Source organism: Takifugu rubripes, chromosome 19 (genome assembly GCF_901000725.2).
Source record: "Takifugu rubripes chromosome 19, fTakRub1.2, whole genome shotgun sequence".
NCBI classification, from domain to species: Eukaryota; Metazoa; Chordata; class Actinopteri; order Tetraodontiformes; family Tetraodontidae; genus Takifugu; species Takifugu rubripes.
Window position 1 is genome coordinate 13,879,585 of NC_042303.1, and position 20,624 is coordinate 13,900,208.

At 48.8% G+C, this 20,624-nt stretch overlaps 1 protein-coding gene across 1 annotated transcript in view; it reads right to left on the bottom strand.

Annotated features, from left to right (window-relative positions):
- Window positions 1-1,698: 1,698 nt before the first annotated feature.
- suclg2 (succinate-CoA ligase GDP-forming subunit beta) overlaps window positions 1,699-20,624 on the bottom strand; it is a 45,008-nt gene continuing 26,082 nt past the window's right edge. Inside the window, exons 10-11 of the mRNA XM_003973500.3 lie at window positions 7,267-7,387; window positions 1,699-4,163 (exon numbers count right to left, since the gene is read on the bottom strand). Coding sequence (XP_003973549.1) covers window positions 4,051-4,163; window positions 7,267-7,387 — 234 coding nt within the window. The 3' untranslated portion in view covers window positions 1,699-4,050. The remainder of the gene's footprint in view (window positions 4,164-7,266; window positions 7,388-20,624) is intronic.

Sequence of the window (20,624 nt, forward strand, 5' to 3'; positions counted from 1 at the left end):
GGGACTGGGAGTCTGGTGGGTGGCCCCGACCCCTGGACCCCCCCAGTCTCCAGGAAATACATCAACCTAGAAAGCGACCATCCGTCCCTGCGGAGGCCCCCCACCGTCTCGTCTGCTGGTAATTGCAGTCTGATCCGCTGTCCTCCTCATCATCTTCAGCGTCCACATCCACCCCCTCCCCAACCTTCCCCGCGTGTAATCGCGCCTCCATTTGCATGGGGGGAGCCCCCGGAATCATCCTCGATAACGCCGCGCTGCCTTGAAAGATGAGCTTTTAGTCTGGGCGAGGAGATGAGTTTCTGACCCGCACCTGTTTGTTTCCATAGTTTCCTTTTTCCTGTCACACAAAAGTGACCCGCGGTAAATTTGCCGAGGCAGGACCGCTGCCCGCCCCCCCCACCACTGTCAGCACGCATTCATTAATATCCCCATATCTGACACGGCGGCCAAAGCCGTTCTCCGTAGAAAAGGGCACTTGTCGCGGTGGGTGAGACCTCCTAACAGGCAATCAGACGGGCTGACAGCAAGCGTCAGTGTATGTGTGTGTGTGTGTGTGTGTGTGTGTGTGTACGTGCACGCCGGCCGAGAAAGGGCTGCAGTCTCGGGCGTGGGGGGTATTTATTCTTTTCACATTACCCTCTATTGACCCAGGTAATGGAGAATTTTAAAAGGAGGAAGACTCTAAAATACCCCTTGAACGCAAGTAATGGCTCATCCTGGAGAGCCGACCCAGCTCTTAAAACCACCTCCCAGTCTGTCTTACTGGGAGGACTGGTGTAGTGGTCCTGGTTTACTGTTTAATAATGCCACATCAAAACTGGTAAATATCAAAGCAAAACTCCTAAACATTCACAGCAATTAAGACACATTTCCACCTAAAAGACAAATTATGCTAGTTTTCCTAAAATGCAGGGTTTATTACACCCCCCCCCCCAGCCAAACTAGCGACTGCTAGCATTAAGGAAGCACCTCTGCAGAGGCGACGCTGAAGCTGCCCCACCAAGCCATCACCATCCTGTTTGTCAAACAAAAGGGGGGAGATAAGTTTGCAATTGCTCACCTGTAGCTAGCATTCATGCTAGTAGCTGTCAGCCATTATCTCTGCTCTGAGCCTGGATATGTTAGTCCCCCTGAAGTTTACCTCATTGTCAATTCGTTTGATGAGCGGAGCACAAACAGCTTCGAGTGTGTTTCGCTACCCAAACAACTCCTCACATCCTTCCACAAACTCGACGGAGGCCAAACACACGGCTCGCACAACACCCGCCCCATACGCGCCGCTCCATCATAAACAAGACCTTCAACCTGGCAGATTTTATTCTTCATGTTCAGTTTCATCACCTTGTTTACCAGGTCGGGTTCTAGCTCAGCGTGCGAGAGCGCTTCAGCCTTCACCGCGCCATTACCGCCGCTGTGAATCGCCACTGGAATCACAGGTGACAGGCCACTTTTCCCAGGTGTCTCCACGCAAAGCGTCTCTGGCTTTGACGGCAATAGCAACCGACACCCACAGGATTCATATATTCAGCCGAGGACGGCGGGCGGGAAAGAGACGGCGATGAAAAACACTGATATCGCTAGCGACTGTCAAAGGCACCTTCACTCCGCGGTACAACTTTTTTTTGTTCACACAAAGCACGCTTCAGTGTTACAGGGCTGAAGGCTCAGGTGTTACAGAGTAAATGAATGCTAGAGATTGGAGGTGGCAGCAGTTTATTTTCACCACTTGACATGAGAAGCAAACGTGTGACGAGAGTTTAAAAAAGAAAAGAAAATCACTCAGTGAATATTTACGACACAATCACGGTACTCTCCTGTCAACCCCCCCCCAGGAAGAGATCTCACCCTTATTTGTGCTCAGCAGGTGGCATCAGAGACCAGCGTTTTTGGGACGGAGGCGCGCGTAAAGAGGTGTGTGAGGGTTGGAGAGCAGAAATTCAGACGCAGAACAGGCGTAGTGGAGGTTCATCTGCTCACCTCTGACATGAGCTGGAGGTGGACACGCTGGACGCTGTCCTGGAAGGCAAGAGGACGTCGTCATGGAGAAAGAGTCGCACATCGCGGCCGGTTCTCAGAATCGGACGCCGCGTGGCTAAATCCAGCGAGACTGTGCAGGTAATTCAAACGTCCTTCGATTATGGACACCCTGACCCTGTATGCAACTATCTGTTTAAAACTAGGAGAACACACATATGGACATATGACAGCCCCCCCCACACACACACTCACACACACACACACACACACTCTGTTCCTGGTGTCTACAGCAGCTACGTGGAAAATTGTAAATACTGAGCAACCGCCAGTAGGCAATTCCTCCTCCATTACTGCGTTATGAACTAATATGTTCATCTTTGTTGCCGCCGAGTGACTCAATAAACGTCCAATACTTGGTGCGAGACGGCTTTGACCCCCCCGGTCCGAAGGGAAGTTTCTCCCGAGCGACGGCGCTCCCGCACGCCCCAAACGCTGCGGCAGCTTCGCAAAGTGGCAATTACCGCTTTGACATCAATTCAGAGCCATGTGAAAATAAGGGGGGGGGGGCACATTTTGAGGAAGCAAAATGGGCAATTACAGACAAATAAAGCAGCAAAGGATGGGGGGGGGCAACAAAGGGACCGGCGCAGTATAATAATTCTGATTAATTAAAGGAGAGGAATGTATAAAGGGCTGGTTTCAATCGCAACGTTAGCTCCCTCCAGCTGCATTAGCCCGGTTTAAGGCTCTGGGAAACATGACACAAGTCTCCGCGATGACCTCCAAAGCTTCCTTCTCCCCTCATCTATATTTATACGAAGCGGCGGCACTAATTTTGCCGAGTAAATCAGCAGGCACATTCCATCGTGACCTCCAGCTCGACACTGAATTAAACAATAGCAGGGCCCGAGAAGCCTCCTTTAACAAGCCTTAAATTCCTCCGTCCAATCCATCAGCGGGGATATTTCTGACACTCGGAGAGAAGAGCATGAAATAAGGCAATTATTGAACCCTTCAGCCCATTTCTACGGCTCGGCTCGGCCGGCAAGGTGTGGTAACGAGCCGCGGACCTGCGAGTTTTGTCTCCTGATGACTCCTGGTGATAGAGACGCTTGAGATTAATCAATCCAGAATACATTCGAGGAGTTACCCAGCGATGTTTCTCTTATGTCAAGGTCGGCGCCTGTTGTTTCTGTCGGGGGGCGTTTAGAAAGCAGGGACGCGGCGGTAGATCCTGCACCTATTTCACGACGGCGGTGGAGGTGTGAGGAATGTTATCAAGCACCAGTACGGGCGGTCGGCGTCGCCACTGAAACAAACAGAGCTCCAGTTTTCTGACTGGAAAACTTTCCAATGCGTACAGGAGGGGAAGAAAGCCTTTGTGTGTGTGTGTTTCATGGCGGTGGCAGTTGATGCGGCGTCGGAGCGCTCTCGCCGACAGATAATCCATCACGCCGTCAGCGTGCCTGACGGGGAGAGGTCTCGGTGAACTCTCCGCCGGCGCCGGTTCAGCGGAGGACGGTTTGATCCTCTTGGGAGAACTTAAAGCTCTGCGGAATCATGGAGCTGACGCTGGGCGACCAGAGGGGCGGAGGTCAGAACTTCCTGTTTTCATGTTGGAGGGACAAAAAAGTCCAGGATGAGAGTTATTTTAAAATAGGCTTTAATCTGGGATTCAGTCTGAAGGGATCCGGTCAAGAAGCATTTGTGATTAAACGCTGTGACACAATCATGTCGGAGTTTCTCTTCACGTGTACAAAAAGGTTCCCAGTGTTCACGGAACAGGCACGAGGGCGGAAGCTCAACAGAGCCGATGCAGAATTCACAGCTTGTCCCATATGGCAGCAGACGACCCGTCGACTTCCGGGATCAACGATCCAATGTTCGCCATCGGCCGCGGCGGTCAGGCGAGCGCACGCGTGGAATGCACAAACCATTTGGTCTTCATCCAATTTTACAATAAAAAGGGAATTTACAAATGCAAAAGGTACCACTTATAGTTTTACAGGAACTAAAATCAGACTGTCGGACGTGGACGGCGGGCCGAGACCGGCGGGGTGGACCTCAGCGCTTCTACTTCTTAATGGCGGCCACGGCTTTCACGGCGGCGTCGTCCAGGTTCTCCGCTGCTGTGATGGGCAGGCCGCTCTCCGTCAGGATCCTCTTGGCCTCGTGCACGTTGGTTCCTGGCAGAGACGAGAAGAAAACGGTTACGGGGGGGCGTCCCGACGAGGTCAGACCAGAGGGAGCGCAGATGGTGGTGGGTGGGCGGGGTTACGGGTGAGCGGCGGGGAATTTCTCCGGCAGAGATGAAACCAACCGCAGAGCCGGAGGGGCGGTGGGTGGGGGTGGGGGGGTAAACAAATCAACCTGTTTATATGTCTACATCCATACTTTAGACTTTCCTGTGATCGATCAATACTTCATCAATAATTAATACAAATGATTCATCTTTATGTTGTCCACACACTCTTATTCTCCCGAGGATCAATACGGACCGGGAGCGAGGTCAAAGGGCAGCGAATGACCTCATACCTGAGCTACATGCATCATCCTAATCACCTTTATTGTGCGTGTAATCAGGTTTAATGTGTCAATAATTACAGCAGCGACTCTTCTGTTGGAACACATCTGGACGTGTGTGTGTGTGTGTCTGTGTGCGTGTGTGTGTGCCCAGGTTGACCTCCGCTCCTCTCTGTTGGCATGTAATTAAGACCACATGATGTGTGGATCCCCAGGAGCCCCCCCCTCCCGGATCAATAGCCCTCTCATGAGGAATTCTATTACCGACGCCACTTAACGCCTAATATTTCATCTCTTTTGTCCAGTCAGATAATGAGCCTTTCCAAACACACTTCTGCTCCAAACAATCAATCCTGCCGTGTCATTAATTAGAGTCTGAGCAGGAGGAGGCTTCTGACCCCCCCTCTCCTGAACCGGGCGGTGAAATATGATGAAAGATTGTGTGTGTGTCCACAGAAGAGCGTCGGTGGGGCTCAGGTGAGGAGAGGTTCCCCGCAAACACGCCAGCCCGTCACATGACAGGAAACACAAGAACGCCATGAAAACGAGCTTGTTACCTTTCTAGGAATATTCATGAGAAGCTGCACAAGCGAGCGCACGAGTGTGTGTGTTGTTTGTGGGTGTGAAAGAGAGAGAACACTGGTTCTATTTATTAAAAGTGTGAGCTTCTTCCATATGGGAGGGTGAGAATAGCGTTTCCTGGGGGTGCAGTTCCACTGTGAGCCGCAGGGAGCACTGACGGCTCACAGCAGCCTCAGCGAGGACAGGACCCAGCTGTGCGTGCGTGTGCGTGCGTGCGTGTGCGTGCGTGTGTTGTTGCCTGTGCTCACCTGCAGCCACTAGGTGCTGCCAGAGACCAACTCTAAAGCAAATGGGTTTAGCTTCATGTTCATGTTTTTCATCAGTTTTATTAACTTTAGTGACTAATTCTGCCTGAAGAAGCAACAGCGGGATGTTGGATCAAGATTCTGCACTTTCATGTTGGTAAAAATTTTTTTCCCCTTTATAACTACGTCAGTGTTTTGAATTTTGAAACCATTTTGACCTCGACCTCGATTCTTTTACAATTTCTCCTCTGAATGTTCTGTTCTTTCCTCCAGTGAGTCAATCATCTTCTCTTTGGGTGTAATTTCCTACCAGATGCTGATATCCTTTGATGCGTTCACTGATCACCAATCCAAAAAAAAAAAAAAAAAAAGAAATCCCCATTTTTGAATGTCTGGATCAAAAGAAATAACTAAAATGAGTAAAGGTGCCAGTCAGTTCTTTCTAAACAGTCCAAAATGTTGAATCATTTCATTCCCACTCATTTTTCACCGAAGAAGATGAAGAAAAAAAATGAAGCGTGGAGTCATAACTATTAGTGTTCCAGGTTTTAAAAGCAAAGCAGATCAAAGGATTCTGTGGTTCTACCTTTCACGCTAACAACATCGTCAGGAACGAAAATGCCGTCTCCTCCGAGCTGGAGGAACACACGCCTCTTTAATTAAACTGGGGAAAAATGGCTTTTTGTCCTTTTTTTGGAGGAGAAAACAGCCTCCGCTGCTCCCGAGCGTCCGGGGACGGCTCGGTAAATCAATAGGCTGCGGAACACACTTAAACGAATTCAGTCACCCTTTCCCAGGACTCGGTGGGCTATTAAAGTGGAATTTCTTCAGAGGCAGACACCGTCCTCTTGGGCCAATATGTCTTTGTTTACAGTGTGGCCAAAGGGGGCACTGCAGGACCATCCAGGTTATTAGTGTTTAAGAGCCAGACTGGGCAATAAAAGGCCGTTTATTATTTATTGATAGGTCATGTGAGGACACACTGGACTGTTTTAAGATGTGGGGTGGAATCCTCTTCAATAACTATGAATAATAACGATGATATGAATCATACAGCATCTCTAACCTGTATGTGTGTTAGCTCAGTGCTAATCCTGCAGAAACAGATGTTGGCCCTTAATCCAGGGCCAACATCACATTCTTTGGGCTTGTTTGGGTTCTCGATGCTCTCCTGAGGTCAGAGAGGTCAACTACTCCCACCTGTGAAGAACATGCTGACATGTCGTTGCATTTTCAGCGGCCCAGGCAAAATAAACGGAGCACAATGAAACTCACCGTCTGTCTAAATGCAGTTCTAGAGTCTGGATCACACGGCCTTTATCGCGGACCTCTGAGGATATATAAATCTGCTGCGGTGATGTCAACCCAGGCCTTCACACAGAACCGCCTCAATTACAAGCCTGCAAATTAATCCATTCTGATCCCACTGAAGAACCGGGTGATGCTCGCTGCTCCGCGGCCCAACTGGCAGCCTGAGCTGATTGATTCTGGAGCAATCTTCTCCGCAAGGCTGGAGTCCAGGACCCGCCAGCAGACGCTCGGATTAGCACCCGGCAGCAGCGACCTTATGGACCCGGCCTGTTTGCATCATCACCCGAGACAAATGGGCGGCGGCTAATGAAGGATTGTTTTGACAGTTGTGTGCACGGGCCCAGCGCGCATCGACCCCAGGAGGAGTGTTTGCGTGACCCGTGCGCTGAGGTGGGCGACGCCAGTTTAAGGCAAACAGCTCATCAAGAGCACCGACAGATGCTGAAGGACTGAACCCGATTTCAAACCGCGGCTTTAAGGCCAGAGCATTAATCACTGTCATGGAACTCTTATTAGGGTAAGTGCTTTTAATCTGGCCTGGAGAAGATCAATGAGCCGTGAGTCCGTGTTTGTGAGGAGGCTGTGCAGCACCTATTGTGCTGTGATTGGGGGGGGGGGGGGTTCTTACCTTCTAGCCTGACTACCAGGGGCACCTTCAGCTCCAGCTCTCGACAGGCCTTGGTGATTCCGTTAGCGATGATGGCACAGTTGACGATCCCACCAAAAATGTTCACCAAGATGGCCTCCACCTGCAGAGGGGGAAGATTTATTCAAACCGGGCGGTAAACGAGCACTAGACGTCCGTGTCGTGCCATCTGTGCACGGGGCCGCGCTAACCATCCTGGCTGGTGAATCAACGGACTTGTTTTGGGGCAAAATTGCACCTAATGACGGCTTAACCTTTTCGTTCTGCTCCGTGCGTGCGTGCGTACGTGCGTGCGTGTGTGCACTCTACCGATCTAGACCTTGCTAATCACCCCAGCGAGCTCGGTGGAGAAGTAGACAGAGCACACAGGATTAATCCCCACGTTTGTTTATAATCACTGCTAATCTGTAAGTGCTGATCTGGATGAGCAGCTCGTGCGCATGTGCTGCTAATGCGCACGATTTCAACGGTTGATAAGGGTGTTTACGGCCAGCCAGCGATCAAGGTCTTGGATAACTATTGGAGCGACAGCGGGAATGAGACTGGGATGGAGATCACAGACCGTAAACACAGGAGCTCCAACAGACATTGAAAGAACACGTGCGCGGCTGCATCTACGTGCGACTGGCAAGAATAATAAGGTGAGAAGAGCGTCAGACAGGGAGAAGGCTGCAGAAGAGGTCGGCACCGGGGGTGTGAAACACCACCAGCTTGTGGGTTCTCAGGCCTCAGTCGTGTCTCCTCTGTCCACTGTGGCTCTGAATTTCTGACCTTTGGCGTGCGCAGGTGTGGCCGAGGTCACCACCCCCGATTTTCCACAATGACGCTTTTAATTACACTGAAAAAATATGGTGATATAAATCAGGTTGTCAGCTGATCTCCAAACCACTGAATCCACACAGCAGGGGTGTTGGTGTCAGACTTTCCAGACAGCATCAAAGGTGCCCCCCCACCTCACACACACACACAGTTCAGTCAGGGTCCCACTGGGGGGCAGCAGAGAGCCGAGAGCCTTCTGCAGCCTGAATGCCTGTACTCGCCTCCTCTGCAGCACATTTCTCTACTGTCTGTTGGAAAAAGCCCTTTCCTTCATTTGTGCGTCTGCTATTGACAGCCAGTGTGTTAATGACACAGCAGATGTGATTTAGGCAGCCCGACACAGGAGTAATCACAGATTACTGAAATGTGGACGTGACAGGCACAAAGTTTCCTATATGTTTTCCAGCTCGCCAGGTTTATTTCACATTTGTTTCCCATTCACCAAGACGCTCCGCGCAGAAGTTCTCCCACTTCTGCCGATTCACAGTTGAGAATCGGCAGTCCGGAGGTGCGACACCCACACGAGTGCATCGGTGTAATCCAAAGAGAGAACTCTATGCCCACAGGGAACATAACCTCCAATTGAAGATCCACAGAGAGGCTGCAGATAGAGCAACAGGAGCAGGAACAAAATGTGCGTATCAGCCATCCTGGTCTCTCGTAGCTCCCAGATCATCCAGTGACAACATGTCACCTGGTCGAACGCATGATCCAGCTCCGCTCTGCAACGTGGTTTCAAAGCAGATTGCTTCATTCAGCACACAGCGTGATGGAGGCTCCCTGATCCTGAATTAGCCAAACTCTTGCACTGGAGCATTTTAGCCTCAATCAGAGAGCCAGACACAGCCTCCCCCCGCCCCCCGCCCCCCGTAAAAGCGTTCATTTCAGGTGAGCAGCTTGGCAGCAGAGGTGGATTTCTTCCATCAGAGCGCAGCAGAAAAGCATCAGCTTTGCCGCGCCAGCTCGCTCTTGTTAGAGGGGTCTTTGTGTTTCTTTGAGGCAGCGTTGCAGCGTGTCTTCAACCTGCGCGCCACCGGAATGATTCAGAATTCATAAAATAGGATCATTTCTGCTCTCATACCTTCGCCCTGCCAGATCAATGGTGTCAAAGCCCCCAAAAAGCCACTGATGGAAGAAAAACACTTTTTCCCTGTTATTTTTAACTCTTCCCTTACTGCATGAGAGGAAAAGGAGAAGAAGAAGGTGAAGTGTGTGGAGCACATTACAACGGAAACACCGGGAAACACCAGAACGTCTCCATATGCTGTTGAATAAGTAAATGAACACGATGGTGGAGATGCACTTCTCTCCTCCAAGCTTCCGCTCGGGGGAAATAAAAGCGCTGCATTCATCTTCATTTTGCAACAGTCCTAACAAGTTTCTGCACACACTGCTGAATTATCAGTGAAATACAGATTCCCATGCTTACACCCCTGTTGAGCAGAGCTAATCTCTCAGCAGGAAGAGGCAGAAAAGGGAAAGCATCTTGTTTCTTTTGTTAACAGTGAGGAGAAAAGAGGGTAGGAACGGGCCTGGTTGGAGATGGGTGTGTGTCTCTCTGAGGCCTATTAGGGGTTATTGTTCTGCCTTATCTGCTGGAGACAGGCTGCAACGGCCCGCCTATTTAGGCAGAGTGTGATTATTTGTCTCCGATCTGCTGGGGGCCTGTGGCTTGGGCACGGGGCCACTGGTTGATGTGCAGAGGCAGAAACACACACGTCTCAAGAAGAAGATAATCTCATTTTGTTGTCCTGAGTGGCACTCTATGGAAACGATTCACCTTTATATTCATCTGTTCACACGTGTGTGTGTGTGTGAGTGTGTGTGTGCTAAGTGTAGCACATTGCTACAGAGCCAACGGGGAGATGTGAGAGAAGAACCAACAGTGCCAGCTGACTCACGGTGCAAAAGTTCTGGGGTCTGAGTCCAAAAACATGAACGTTAGCTTGATCAGAGGCTGATGACCAGTCTGGAGTGAATTTCACCTTGAGTGGCTCTCAAAATAAACTTTTACATTTTGATTAAATTACATTTTTATTCAGATATTTAACTTATATCGTACACATAAAAAAAGTTAAAGGATTCATTTGCTTTCTATAGATTTGGGAGTTCAAGTTATTTATAACACAGATTTAACCCCCCCCCCCCACACACACACACACAAAAATCCCTTCTCATGAAGGACATGGGACAAGAATGAGAGAATGACACAGAAGAGAGGTTGAGGAAAAAGTGGGTCTTGAAGTCAGAGACTGAGACGAAGTGAAACAGATAGAGGAAGAGTGATGGAGAAGAAAAGAGATGAAGAGCGGTGATGGGAAGTGGTGCAGGTCCCTGGCTTCTATTGATGGCCAGGATTGGCCCTGGCAAGCAGGGATAAGAGGGAAATAATTATCCAGGCTGCTGAAGCATGACAGCCCCTTCTCGGGACGGTAAAGACAGCCTGAGCATTATGTCAGAGACCGGCGGTGTCACTAGAGGAGACACCCATTTGACAGACAGTTGCGGCTGAAGTTTCTCTGGATGCTGAAGGACCCAGCCTGACGTCTTCCTGGTCGATGGCCAATGGAGACGAGCTTTCATTGGCGAAACATACAAGATGTAATCGGTAAACTCCGGTCCAGCGTCTACGTGGCCAAACAGCATTCACTTCCTGTTTATGCGCGCCGATGCCATTTTAGAGCCTCTGCATTGATTTTTTGTGATGAATAGGTCTGAAATATGCAACCCAAGATCTCTCAATGTGCAATTCTATATGTTTGACCACTAATCGCTGCAGTTGCCGGAGGAAAGCTACCTCGGTTTGTTGTTCAGACAGTTAATCTGGCCCATTTTCCAAGAGCCTGCTTGTGTTGTGTGTGCATTGATTCCTTTCGCTGAAAGTTACCCACAAAAGCAGTTGGGAAGAGGCGCGGAGCTGTCGAAGAGCTCTGAAATGTCTGGTTGGGGTTTGGTTGAAGCTGAGCCAGAGAGGGAAGATTTTCAGAGAGTTTGTCTACTGTCAAAGATTTAGATGTTTACAAAACACGTCTCTGGACGCCAGTAAAACGTTTTGGGCCGCTAACATTCATGACGCCTGTGTAGACGCGGGGGCCAAATGGGATGGAGATCCGTTCCAATCTGGGCCAGTTGGTGCCGACAGTTGGGAGATAAAATGGTAAGGCATCTGGTCTTTAATGATTTTAATCGTCTTCTGATCCAGCCGCTGCCAACTATTCCAATTAAGATTGTTTTGAACATGTCTGACAGGTGCTGGCAACACAAAAACACCAATAAGCTAAGCTGCTCACAAATGAATTTAAAAAAGGACAACTACACACTTAGGAATGCTATTTCTCAGCTACAAACACAGGAGACGATGGCGACGCGCTGCGCTACATGGCTGAGGCAGCAGCAGCAGCGACCCCGCCCTGCCTGAACGTTTCACCGTGGAAACACGAGCCCGATCCATGATCTGACAGGACTGTGCCTGTTTGAGCTTCTTTTCCACAGCGACAGGATCGCTAATAATCTCAACGGTTTGTGGTTTTCCTCCCGTACGGCGGGCGTAGCACCACCAGCCACATGCAGCAGAGCTTCAGGAGATAACCGGAACAGTACGAGGGACCAGGCAGACGCGGTGCAGGCGACAAACACCGGGGTTCGAGTCACTTCACATCCCTGATATGTCATTGTTGCAGCTCAGACTATAAATAACAGCAGCTTTTCCAGTGTTGTTTTTCCTTCGTCCTTGATGGTTTATGCTACATAAGAACCACTGCAAAGCTGTGCGGTAGATTTCCATGATATTACGACACTTCCAAGGCTGCTGCCACCTTTAGCCAGCATCAACATACTGTTTTTAAAGAATTAAGTACATTTATTGTTTTGGTTCACAGAATCTTACAGCATTGTGGGGCCATTGTGGAGCATATTTTCCACGTGGGTGCTCCATCCAGGCTATGGATGAGAATCATTTGAATCCCTTTCTTCAGAACACCTATAAGTATCATCTTGTGCGTTCTTTGTGATGGAGGCAAATACTGGAGCTGTGTGACTTTAAGTGTCCCTGAGACACCAACACAAACGGCACGCAGAGGCAAATTACATACCAAAACATGAATAATGGGGTGTGATTAGCACAGACGCCATCATCAGTGGTGAGCAGGGTGTCAGTCAGATGTGTACAACTCATCTCCTGCTGCTCACCTCAGGGTCTCAGGATGCCCCTGAACCCACACACCCACACCCACACCCACGAGTGCCGTGATGCCGTGAATTGGACCCACAATCGGAGCGAGCGTAAGGCAGGCCTATTATTCATACCCAGAGGGTGCCCTGTCACTGCTGACAGGTAGACATAAATATTCCTCCACCTTCTCACCAAGGGTTAATGGCTGTCCATCAGGCTGCAGCGAGACGTACAGGGCACCGCGTGGCTCCTGCAGACGTGCGACGTGGGCACGTTTGTCGCAACGGCAAGGTCGTTTACGGAGATGCAGATATCTGGAGAGCCGCACGTGCAGCCAGCGAGAAAATCTTATACATAAATTTAAGTCCCAGTCCTAAAGAGCGAAGCCAAAACACTCCTTTCAAGCAGAGTAATATTTGCCCAAAGTAAGGAAACCTGGAATATTTGGGGAATACTGTCATAATCACCTCAGCTACCGAGCAACAACCCAGAAGTGGAATTTTCAGGAGCCAGCCTTTTCCCCTCTTTGTTCCTAATGCTACATGGCCAATCAGAATTAATTTATTCTGATGTATGCACAGAGAAGGTCAATTATCCAAATGATTCCAGTTCAGACCGCACCTGATCTGGGGCACCAATGAGCCATTGAAAGGGCAGATGGGTGTGTGCTTTGCAAGGCAAATCTTGCCTCCACCTCGCCCCCATTTGCATGTGTAAATGTGGAGCCCATCCACTCGCTCCGAGAAAAAGCACATTAGACTAATGGATAAACATATATTCCATTCAATTTGCAGCGGACTCAACCACTTCCTGCGTGCAAAAGGTGTTTTCGCACTGTCACCGCTGACTTTTGGTGGACAACATATTCCTATCGTCCTTCAGCCTCAGGACAGCTGTTGCCGAATTGTCATTGACGGACCTGGACAGACAAGGCCAGAACTGGATTCACAATAACTGAGGCGGTGAGCTGAGATGGGAGCTGTGATATTACATTTTCTCATCACACAGACAAGTGGTTTGCTCTCATATGCAAATTGTTTTTTTTTGTCTGTCCATGAAAGGGGGCGACCGACGGCACTGAGGCCGACATTCTGCCCTGTCGACTTCTGCTGAAGCTCTGGAGAGCAGAGCAGCATATCAATTAGACATTATGGGTTTGCGCAGGTATTAGAGGGATCAGAGGAACCGATAAAAGCCTCAAGAGGAAAAGAAGGAGCCCGAGTAGAGCATGGATCGATGGGAGCTTCATCTAAGGGCATGCTTCTTGTCAAGGGAGTCACATAATATGGACAAATAATAACACCTTTGAACTGGAGGCGTAGAGTATTATCCTAATGGAGATCTCAGGTCCAAGTGAACTCCTGCTGCTTCCTCATTAAACCAATGTCTCAGTCTACAGGTTTCTCTTCTACTCACAGCACCTCAAAAGGAAATGTGAGAAAAAGAGGGGAAAAAACCCTGACAAGCTCTGCATCATTTTAACATACCTTTGGGGAAACAACTTTAAACAACCGAATGCAAATGTGACATTTGTACACCTGGAATTAGCGGCGTGCCTCCAGCCTGTGCATCGCTCTCACCCAACCTGTCTGCGCATTAGTGCACTCAAAAGGCCTGAAGTTGAGGCCAGAGATGGAGGAGGGGGTGTCTTCAGTCCTGTAGCCCCTCTGTTCAGCCAACCACTGTAAAAACTCCATTAATTCAGCTTTTTCCAGCCCATAAACCTTAACTCCTGCACTTCTAAAACCCTGGAAGTACTGGTTCACTCCTGCATCCAGTGGACCGATCAGCTCTCCACCTCTGCCTATAAACTCTTTCACTTCCCCAAATATAAACAGGACTGCCTCCGCCTTGCCACTCCATCAACCTGGCGTCCCGCACAGCAGCTCGCCGCAGACGACCCGGCCGTTTGTGTACACTTGTGTGTGCGAGTATTTGTGACAGAGAGCGAATGAAAGTCTTTTCTGGCAAGATGAGCTCCAGTGATTACAGGCCGAGACAGTTTTCTAATTATTCTGTCAAACATCAATCCTGTGAGCTGATGCGGGCCATCCTGTGGTCTGATGGACAATGTAATCACTGCTGGAGGACCCCCCCCTTATACACCTCGGCCCGTTTCACCCTTCCCTGCGTCAGTCCTCCCTTTTCTCAGCGCCTTCTGTACTCCGACGTCTTCCGCACCTTTATTTCCAGCGACACATTCTCTATTCTCTTGCCAGCGTATTTTTCTGTCGAGCACTATTTCATCCTGAATCTAAGGGAGAAATAAACCAAACGTCAGAGGGCTGATAAAATTATACAGCCGGTTCTGAGAATACAGAAGAAAAAAAGGCAGCACAGAAGTCAGGAGTGTGAATGAGTCAAAGAAAAGCTTTTTTTCGGAGGTTGTGCTGTGGTTGTGGCCCTCCTTATATACCTGTACTTTTTTTTTTTGAAAGATTCAGCAGAATTTGTGCTTGAAAACCATAGAAAAATGTCCGCCTGCTGCACAACAACAGTCTGTCATGTTCTCCGCTGCGTCTGCTGCTGAGGGAACATGGCAGGCGGGCCACAGCAGCAAACAGTCGTGTCACGTTGGACAGCTTTCCCAGGACCGAAACGAGTTATAAAACCCGATACCAAATCCCGCTGTCAATTACCAGGACTGTAGGGTTGGACGAGGGGAAATGTGAGGCGCTACGTGCTGCGCAGCTCTGCATGGGTCATATAGAGCATCCTGAAACATAGAAATGCAGAGATTGCTGTATGGAGTTTGTTTCTATATCTCATTTGAAGTGCGACGCCAGCCTGCTGATGTCTGTTTCTGAGGTGGACTAATGCACACGTGCTGCTTTACATCACAACCGCCGAGGAAAAATGAAACGGGTAATTCCTCGGGAGACGTGTCGGGGGAACTTTCTTGCGCGTCCCCGCATCTTTCTATTATGCTTGATAATAAAGAGTTGAGAAAGCTTGTATCAAATCAGGCTGGGAAAAGCCAATTACACCGACAATATTCTCCCGCTGTATTGCTGGCGGCAAATCTCGTCACAGAAAGCAACAAATACTCTACCTGAAAGTAGATGAATGGGCTGCAGGGGAACTGAGGAGAGGCAGGACATTTAAAACAAAGGATTTGTGAATTCCTTTGCAGCAAATGGAGCAGCAATTGTCTCTGGAATTGAAGAACTGTGTCGAATTTCCTTGAAGTAACACAACTACTCTCTAGATTGTACACCGAGGGTGTTAGGAGAGTGGACAGCAGAGAGGAGGAGGAGGAGGAGGAGGAGGAGGAGGAGATGTCCCAGCCCAACCCAGGGGCCTCCAGCTGCAGCCCACTGCAACCACGAGGTTAATGCAAGTTTTTACGAGCATAGAGAAACAAACAAGCTTCCAGGGTTTGAGCACAAATAAATACATACACGGAAAGATATGGATGCAGAAAAAATAGACCCAATGCTCAATTTTATCTCTTTATAAAAGAAAAGTTCCTTACTGACTTTGAATAATATATGTATTTCAGATAGCACTGTTCAAAGGCCACACGATTGATAAATAAACTTAATTAAAACACTGAGACCTTACAGGAGGGGAAAAAAATCAGTGATGACAAGGCTAGTAGATGTTTCGCACTGCAAAATAAAGGTCAGTCATGTTTTGTTCCCAGATTTGTGCTCTGCAGAGCCACAGCGTCTGCTGAAGCGTCTGCTGCATGGATTACGGCTGCTGCAGCTACTGTGGGTACGATGTGAGGAGCTTCTACATAGAGCTTCTGCTCTAACCGACCTGCAACGTTATTAATCCTGGAGGACGCGGGAGGGCACCTTGTTTGTGGTGTCAGTCCATGGCTCACAGAGCACGGACGATTGCATCAACTGGGCAATTCAACGGCCTTCCACGATTTCCCTGCATGTGAACACATAAGAGCCAGGCGAGCATGAAATGAGAGGGGCCCACATCTGCTGTGACTCAACAACACAACAACGGTCGCTCGGATACGGAAAGATTAGGAGCGAAACCATGGGAAAAGGGTGGAATAATGACTAATGAGTTGGATGTGAGATACCTGCATAATAAACTGAAAAGTGGGTTGGCGGCATGGAGGCGTGTAGTTGTGGTTAACCAACTTATAAATGTAAACATAGAAGACCCCATGAGTGGAAACAACAAAACGAACACTTTAAACTGTAGACACGCCGGCGATGTAGCGAGCGGCGCGGACGAACAAGCTCAGATATACACTCCTGCCACCAGCTGATGAGCAGCACCAAGATAAATTCAATTTGCAATTCCTTTCCTGTGGGTTCTGGACTTCACAAGGTCGCTCAATCACATGCAGCCACCCTCCCTGTGGCATCCACAGGCCCTATCTGATCCCCCCCCCACCACACACACACACACACCCCTGGTCCCACGGTGTGAACCAGGTGCTGCGATGACAAAACGCTCTTGGCAGCAATAAGAGAACAGAGAGAGCAGAGCTCAATTAGCCCAAGCTCCAATCCCAGATCCTCTATTGATTTCCCACGGATGAGGAATGGCAGACAGGAGAGCGCTCAATCAGACATACCCATGGGACCTGCGTGTGCGTGTGTGTGTGTGTGTGTGTGTGTGTGTGAGGAAGAGAAAGAGAATCAAACGGGCACAAACTGTTGCCAGGACAAGGTGAAAACTCATCTTTAGGCATACGTAATGATTAGGCAAGGGTGTTGTCTCCACGACAGTGTTTTTAATGGCGTGCTGTGCAGATCATATGGAGCAGGAAACAGATGAGGCATTAGATCCCTGAAGGGCAAATCAGTCTGACAAGTCATCAGCTCCGTGGTGCATCTCTGGACGATTCCTCTACTACCTCAATTTAACCTTCACAAGAGGGATGAGGGGGAGAATGCACAGAGTCTGTTAACCTCCCCCGGTGGCGTCTGATACCGCCTATAGATAGAAGTTTGGGCCGTGATGTATTTCCACACATTAAACCAGCTGTCGCTGGTCTGGATGCTGACATTGTTGCGTCCACTCCTAATGTTCCTAAGTTGTGTACCGGGAATTGAAGGACGCACTGAGTACTTTTCTGTGGTTCACTTCCATTCCAGTTACATCTTAAAGTCAAATATATCGTCCTGTTTGAGTCGCACGTGTTACTGCAGTGAGAGAATAATGTTGTTTTTTGCTGAGCTGCGACAGGTTTCACATGAAAACGCCCAGTAAGGTGCAATCTCGGAAAAAGACAAAAAAAACCCTTTATTACGTGACAAGGGCAGGAATTTAATGCAGAAAACCTCCAGAAAAACCATTACATAGTGGAAAAAGGGCTCTCCTTTAATGGGAAAAAAAAAATCCAATGACCTACACTGCTTAGAAAAAAACAAAAACAAGCATGCATCACCCAGAGAGCCACTTCTCCTTTAAGCCACATAAACCCCCCACACTGTCTGCCCATTACAAGCAATGTTCATCTTTCTGTGGCCTGGCCTCAGCATGGTAGCCCCAGTGCGCAGGCTAGACAAAGTACTCGCTCCTCTGGCCCCCCTATTTAGTGCCTGTGTAATATTCTGCACACTGGGAATGAACTCCATTACCGTGGAAGCTTGTTTTTGCTCCTTTGCGTGATGGCTTTGCATTACCTGTGTTTATAACATGGGGAGCCGATACATCCCTCGGGGTCCCCCCACAGGCTCCAGGCGGCCAGGTGAATTCCTTCCCCTCTAAAATAACAAGATGCCGTGACTCTCGCATCACAACTGATTCTTGTTATTTAAAAGCTGACAGATTCCTCGGAGGGCAACACGTGTGTGTGTGACATACGTGCCAGGGTGCGAGCATGTGTTGGCGCCCATTAGCATTTGTGCAGCGCCTGAAGCCGCTTAATTCATCATGCATGTGTTTCAGCGCAGTAACGAAACAGGCCTGTAAAATATGGAGCGCTTTCTTCCTTCCAATGCAGCATCAGCAGCCACAGACATGAGCTCCATATCTCTGTACGGGGATGAGAACGGCAGCGCTCCGGCTCCTCTAGGATTTATCTGGTGGGCATGAAACCGAGGGGGAGCGCCTCACATTTGACTCTAACAGGATTTGGTTAGATGAAAGGCTAAAGGAAAATAAGAGATAGAAAGAGAAAATACGTAGAAAGGAAGAAGAGGGGATTGAGCCACACTGGGAGGAAACAGTGGAGCGCCGTTAAAAATGGCTGTGCTCAAATCTAACAAAATAAGACGTTTCCAAAGAATAGTAAAAGTAGTGTTAGAAAGACAAGACCGGACCCCCCCCCCCCCCCAACGCAGAGAGAAAGGCCTGACCACAGGTGAGTTAAAGCAGCGTCACGGAGCTGGAAAGAAGGATGATAATATATATTTGCTCCAGCGCAACCGAATCTAAAGCACTAGGAGGCAAATTTCCACTCACAGGAAAAGGTGAAAAGACGCCTTCAGGGGAGCTTCAGTACTACAACCTGGGATCACATGGCTGACAGTGGGGGTGGGGGGGGGGGATCTCCGAAGACATTTCATAAACCAGCGTTTGGGTATGCAACATCAGTAACACACACACATAAAAATACTCGGGCAACTGAACTGTAAAGGAGATATAAAGATGTTTGTGGTGTGGGCAGATTTCAGGCGTCTGATCGTTGGTCCAATTGAGCAGAATCAAACTATTTCACTGCTTCGCCTCAAACCTGAGCCAGATCCACCTCTGACACCCACGTCTGAGTTTGCTTTTGCTGTGAAATCACATGTGATTACCTGAGTTCCTGTGAGATCTCATGTCACTTGAATGGCCTGTGTGAACCTACTGCCAACAGCAGGTGGCTGCGACTGTGGTCTGGGCCAGTGGTCCAGGCTGGATTAAAGGGTTGGAATTGTCTACGGTCCCCCAGGTTTGTAACCTTGGCAGAGTTTTCTGAATCCCGTGGTGTGTTGCCAGCCACAGTCGATCACACCTTGATTCCAACTGAAAGTGTCCACCACTCCTGAAATCTTAGCTCCAGAAGCCCACCTGTTCTCTTTAGGAGTGTTGAAGCCTTCTGATGAGAGGAGAAATGACACAAAAAGAGCACAAAAAAGGGCCCGTTCCTGTCGACATAAAGCGTTTTGACATCCATCTGCCACTTTTCTTCACAGAACTGGCACAAGGCGATAATGAGGTTATTTGGCTTCTGGAATTTGACGCTTCCTTCTGCTACTCGTGAAGAAAAGCTCAATAAATTCAGCTGCTCTGTCAACAATTTATTTTAGCGATAAAAGTAAATACGTTCTGACTTAAGGCTGAAATTCAAACAAAGCCGAGCGGTCTTGTACAATGAGCCGGGCTACAGCCGGCAACTCACCGCTTTGATTCATTTCATCCCCACGATCAATTTTTTATGATTTTTTTTTTCCTTCCCCTCCCGTCTCGCTCCCCCTCCTATACAACTCTGCCACTTCATCTCATCGCTCTTGCCTGTTCTTTCGGGGAATAATAAATTTAAGATAATGACTGCTGTAAGGGTTGGCGCTGGAGTAGTACACAAACAAGAAAAAGGAGGCTTTGTCATCTCAGACTCCGTCCCGGCGATTCAGCGCCAGCAGAACACTTACGCTGCTCTCTGCACAATGAGCCACAGACATCAAAGCGGAGAATGAAAGGAAGAGAGCGAGGGAGGGGGGAGGGAGGGGAACTGAAAAGCGACTGAAGAAGACAGAATGAAAGAAGACACAAACACCAAAATTACCTGTTATCGTGGAAATGCATGGTGTCATTACAGCCGGTTATTTATATCTCCACGGAGCAGCTGACCTCTGCCAGCGCATCCGTCTTTTCACTCACAACAAATGATCTGTTAGCATCTTTACAGTCAAAATGAAAGCCGTCAAACAACAAGATCTACCCGTGCAGCAGCAGCAGCACATTAACATTTAGCAGAACCTTCCTGTGGCAAAGACTGTTCATTACCAGAGAGAACAGAACTGTAACTCTAGATTTCTACAAATGCTAAAAAACTAATGGATGTTTGAAGGTCATCAGCATCGCTGCCTCAATATTTCAAGGCGATTTAAGAGAACAAGTGGGTACAGGTCCTACAGAAAGAGAACTTTCTGTAGGACCTGCCTTGTCGGGTTTATTTAGCCGAGGGCGTGGTTTCCTCTCAGATTCCCTCTTTAGCTCAGGTGATTGTGAGGAAAAAATAGCAGCTCTCTCACTTTTATTACGAAATGATTAACATTCCCCCCGCAGATCAAAGCAAGGTTCCCCGGATGAAATGCTAATGGCGCTTCGGCCCAGTTTAATGCCAATCCTAATTTACAATTTTTCTATTAGAGGGGAGCTCATTATTACCACATACAGGGAGAGACAGCAGGAGTGCACCAACTTCTGGAAGTGTGGAATCAAC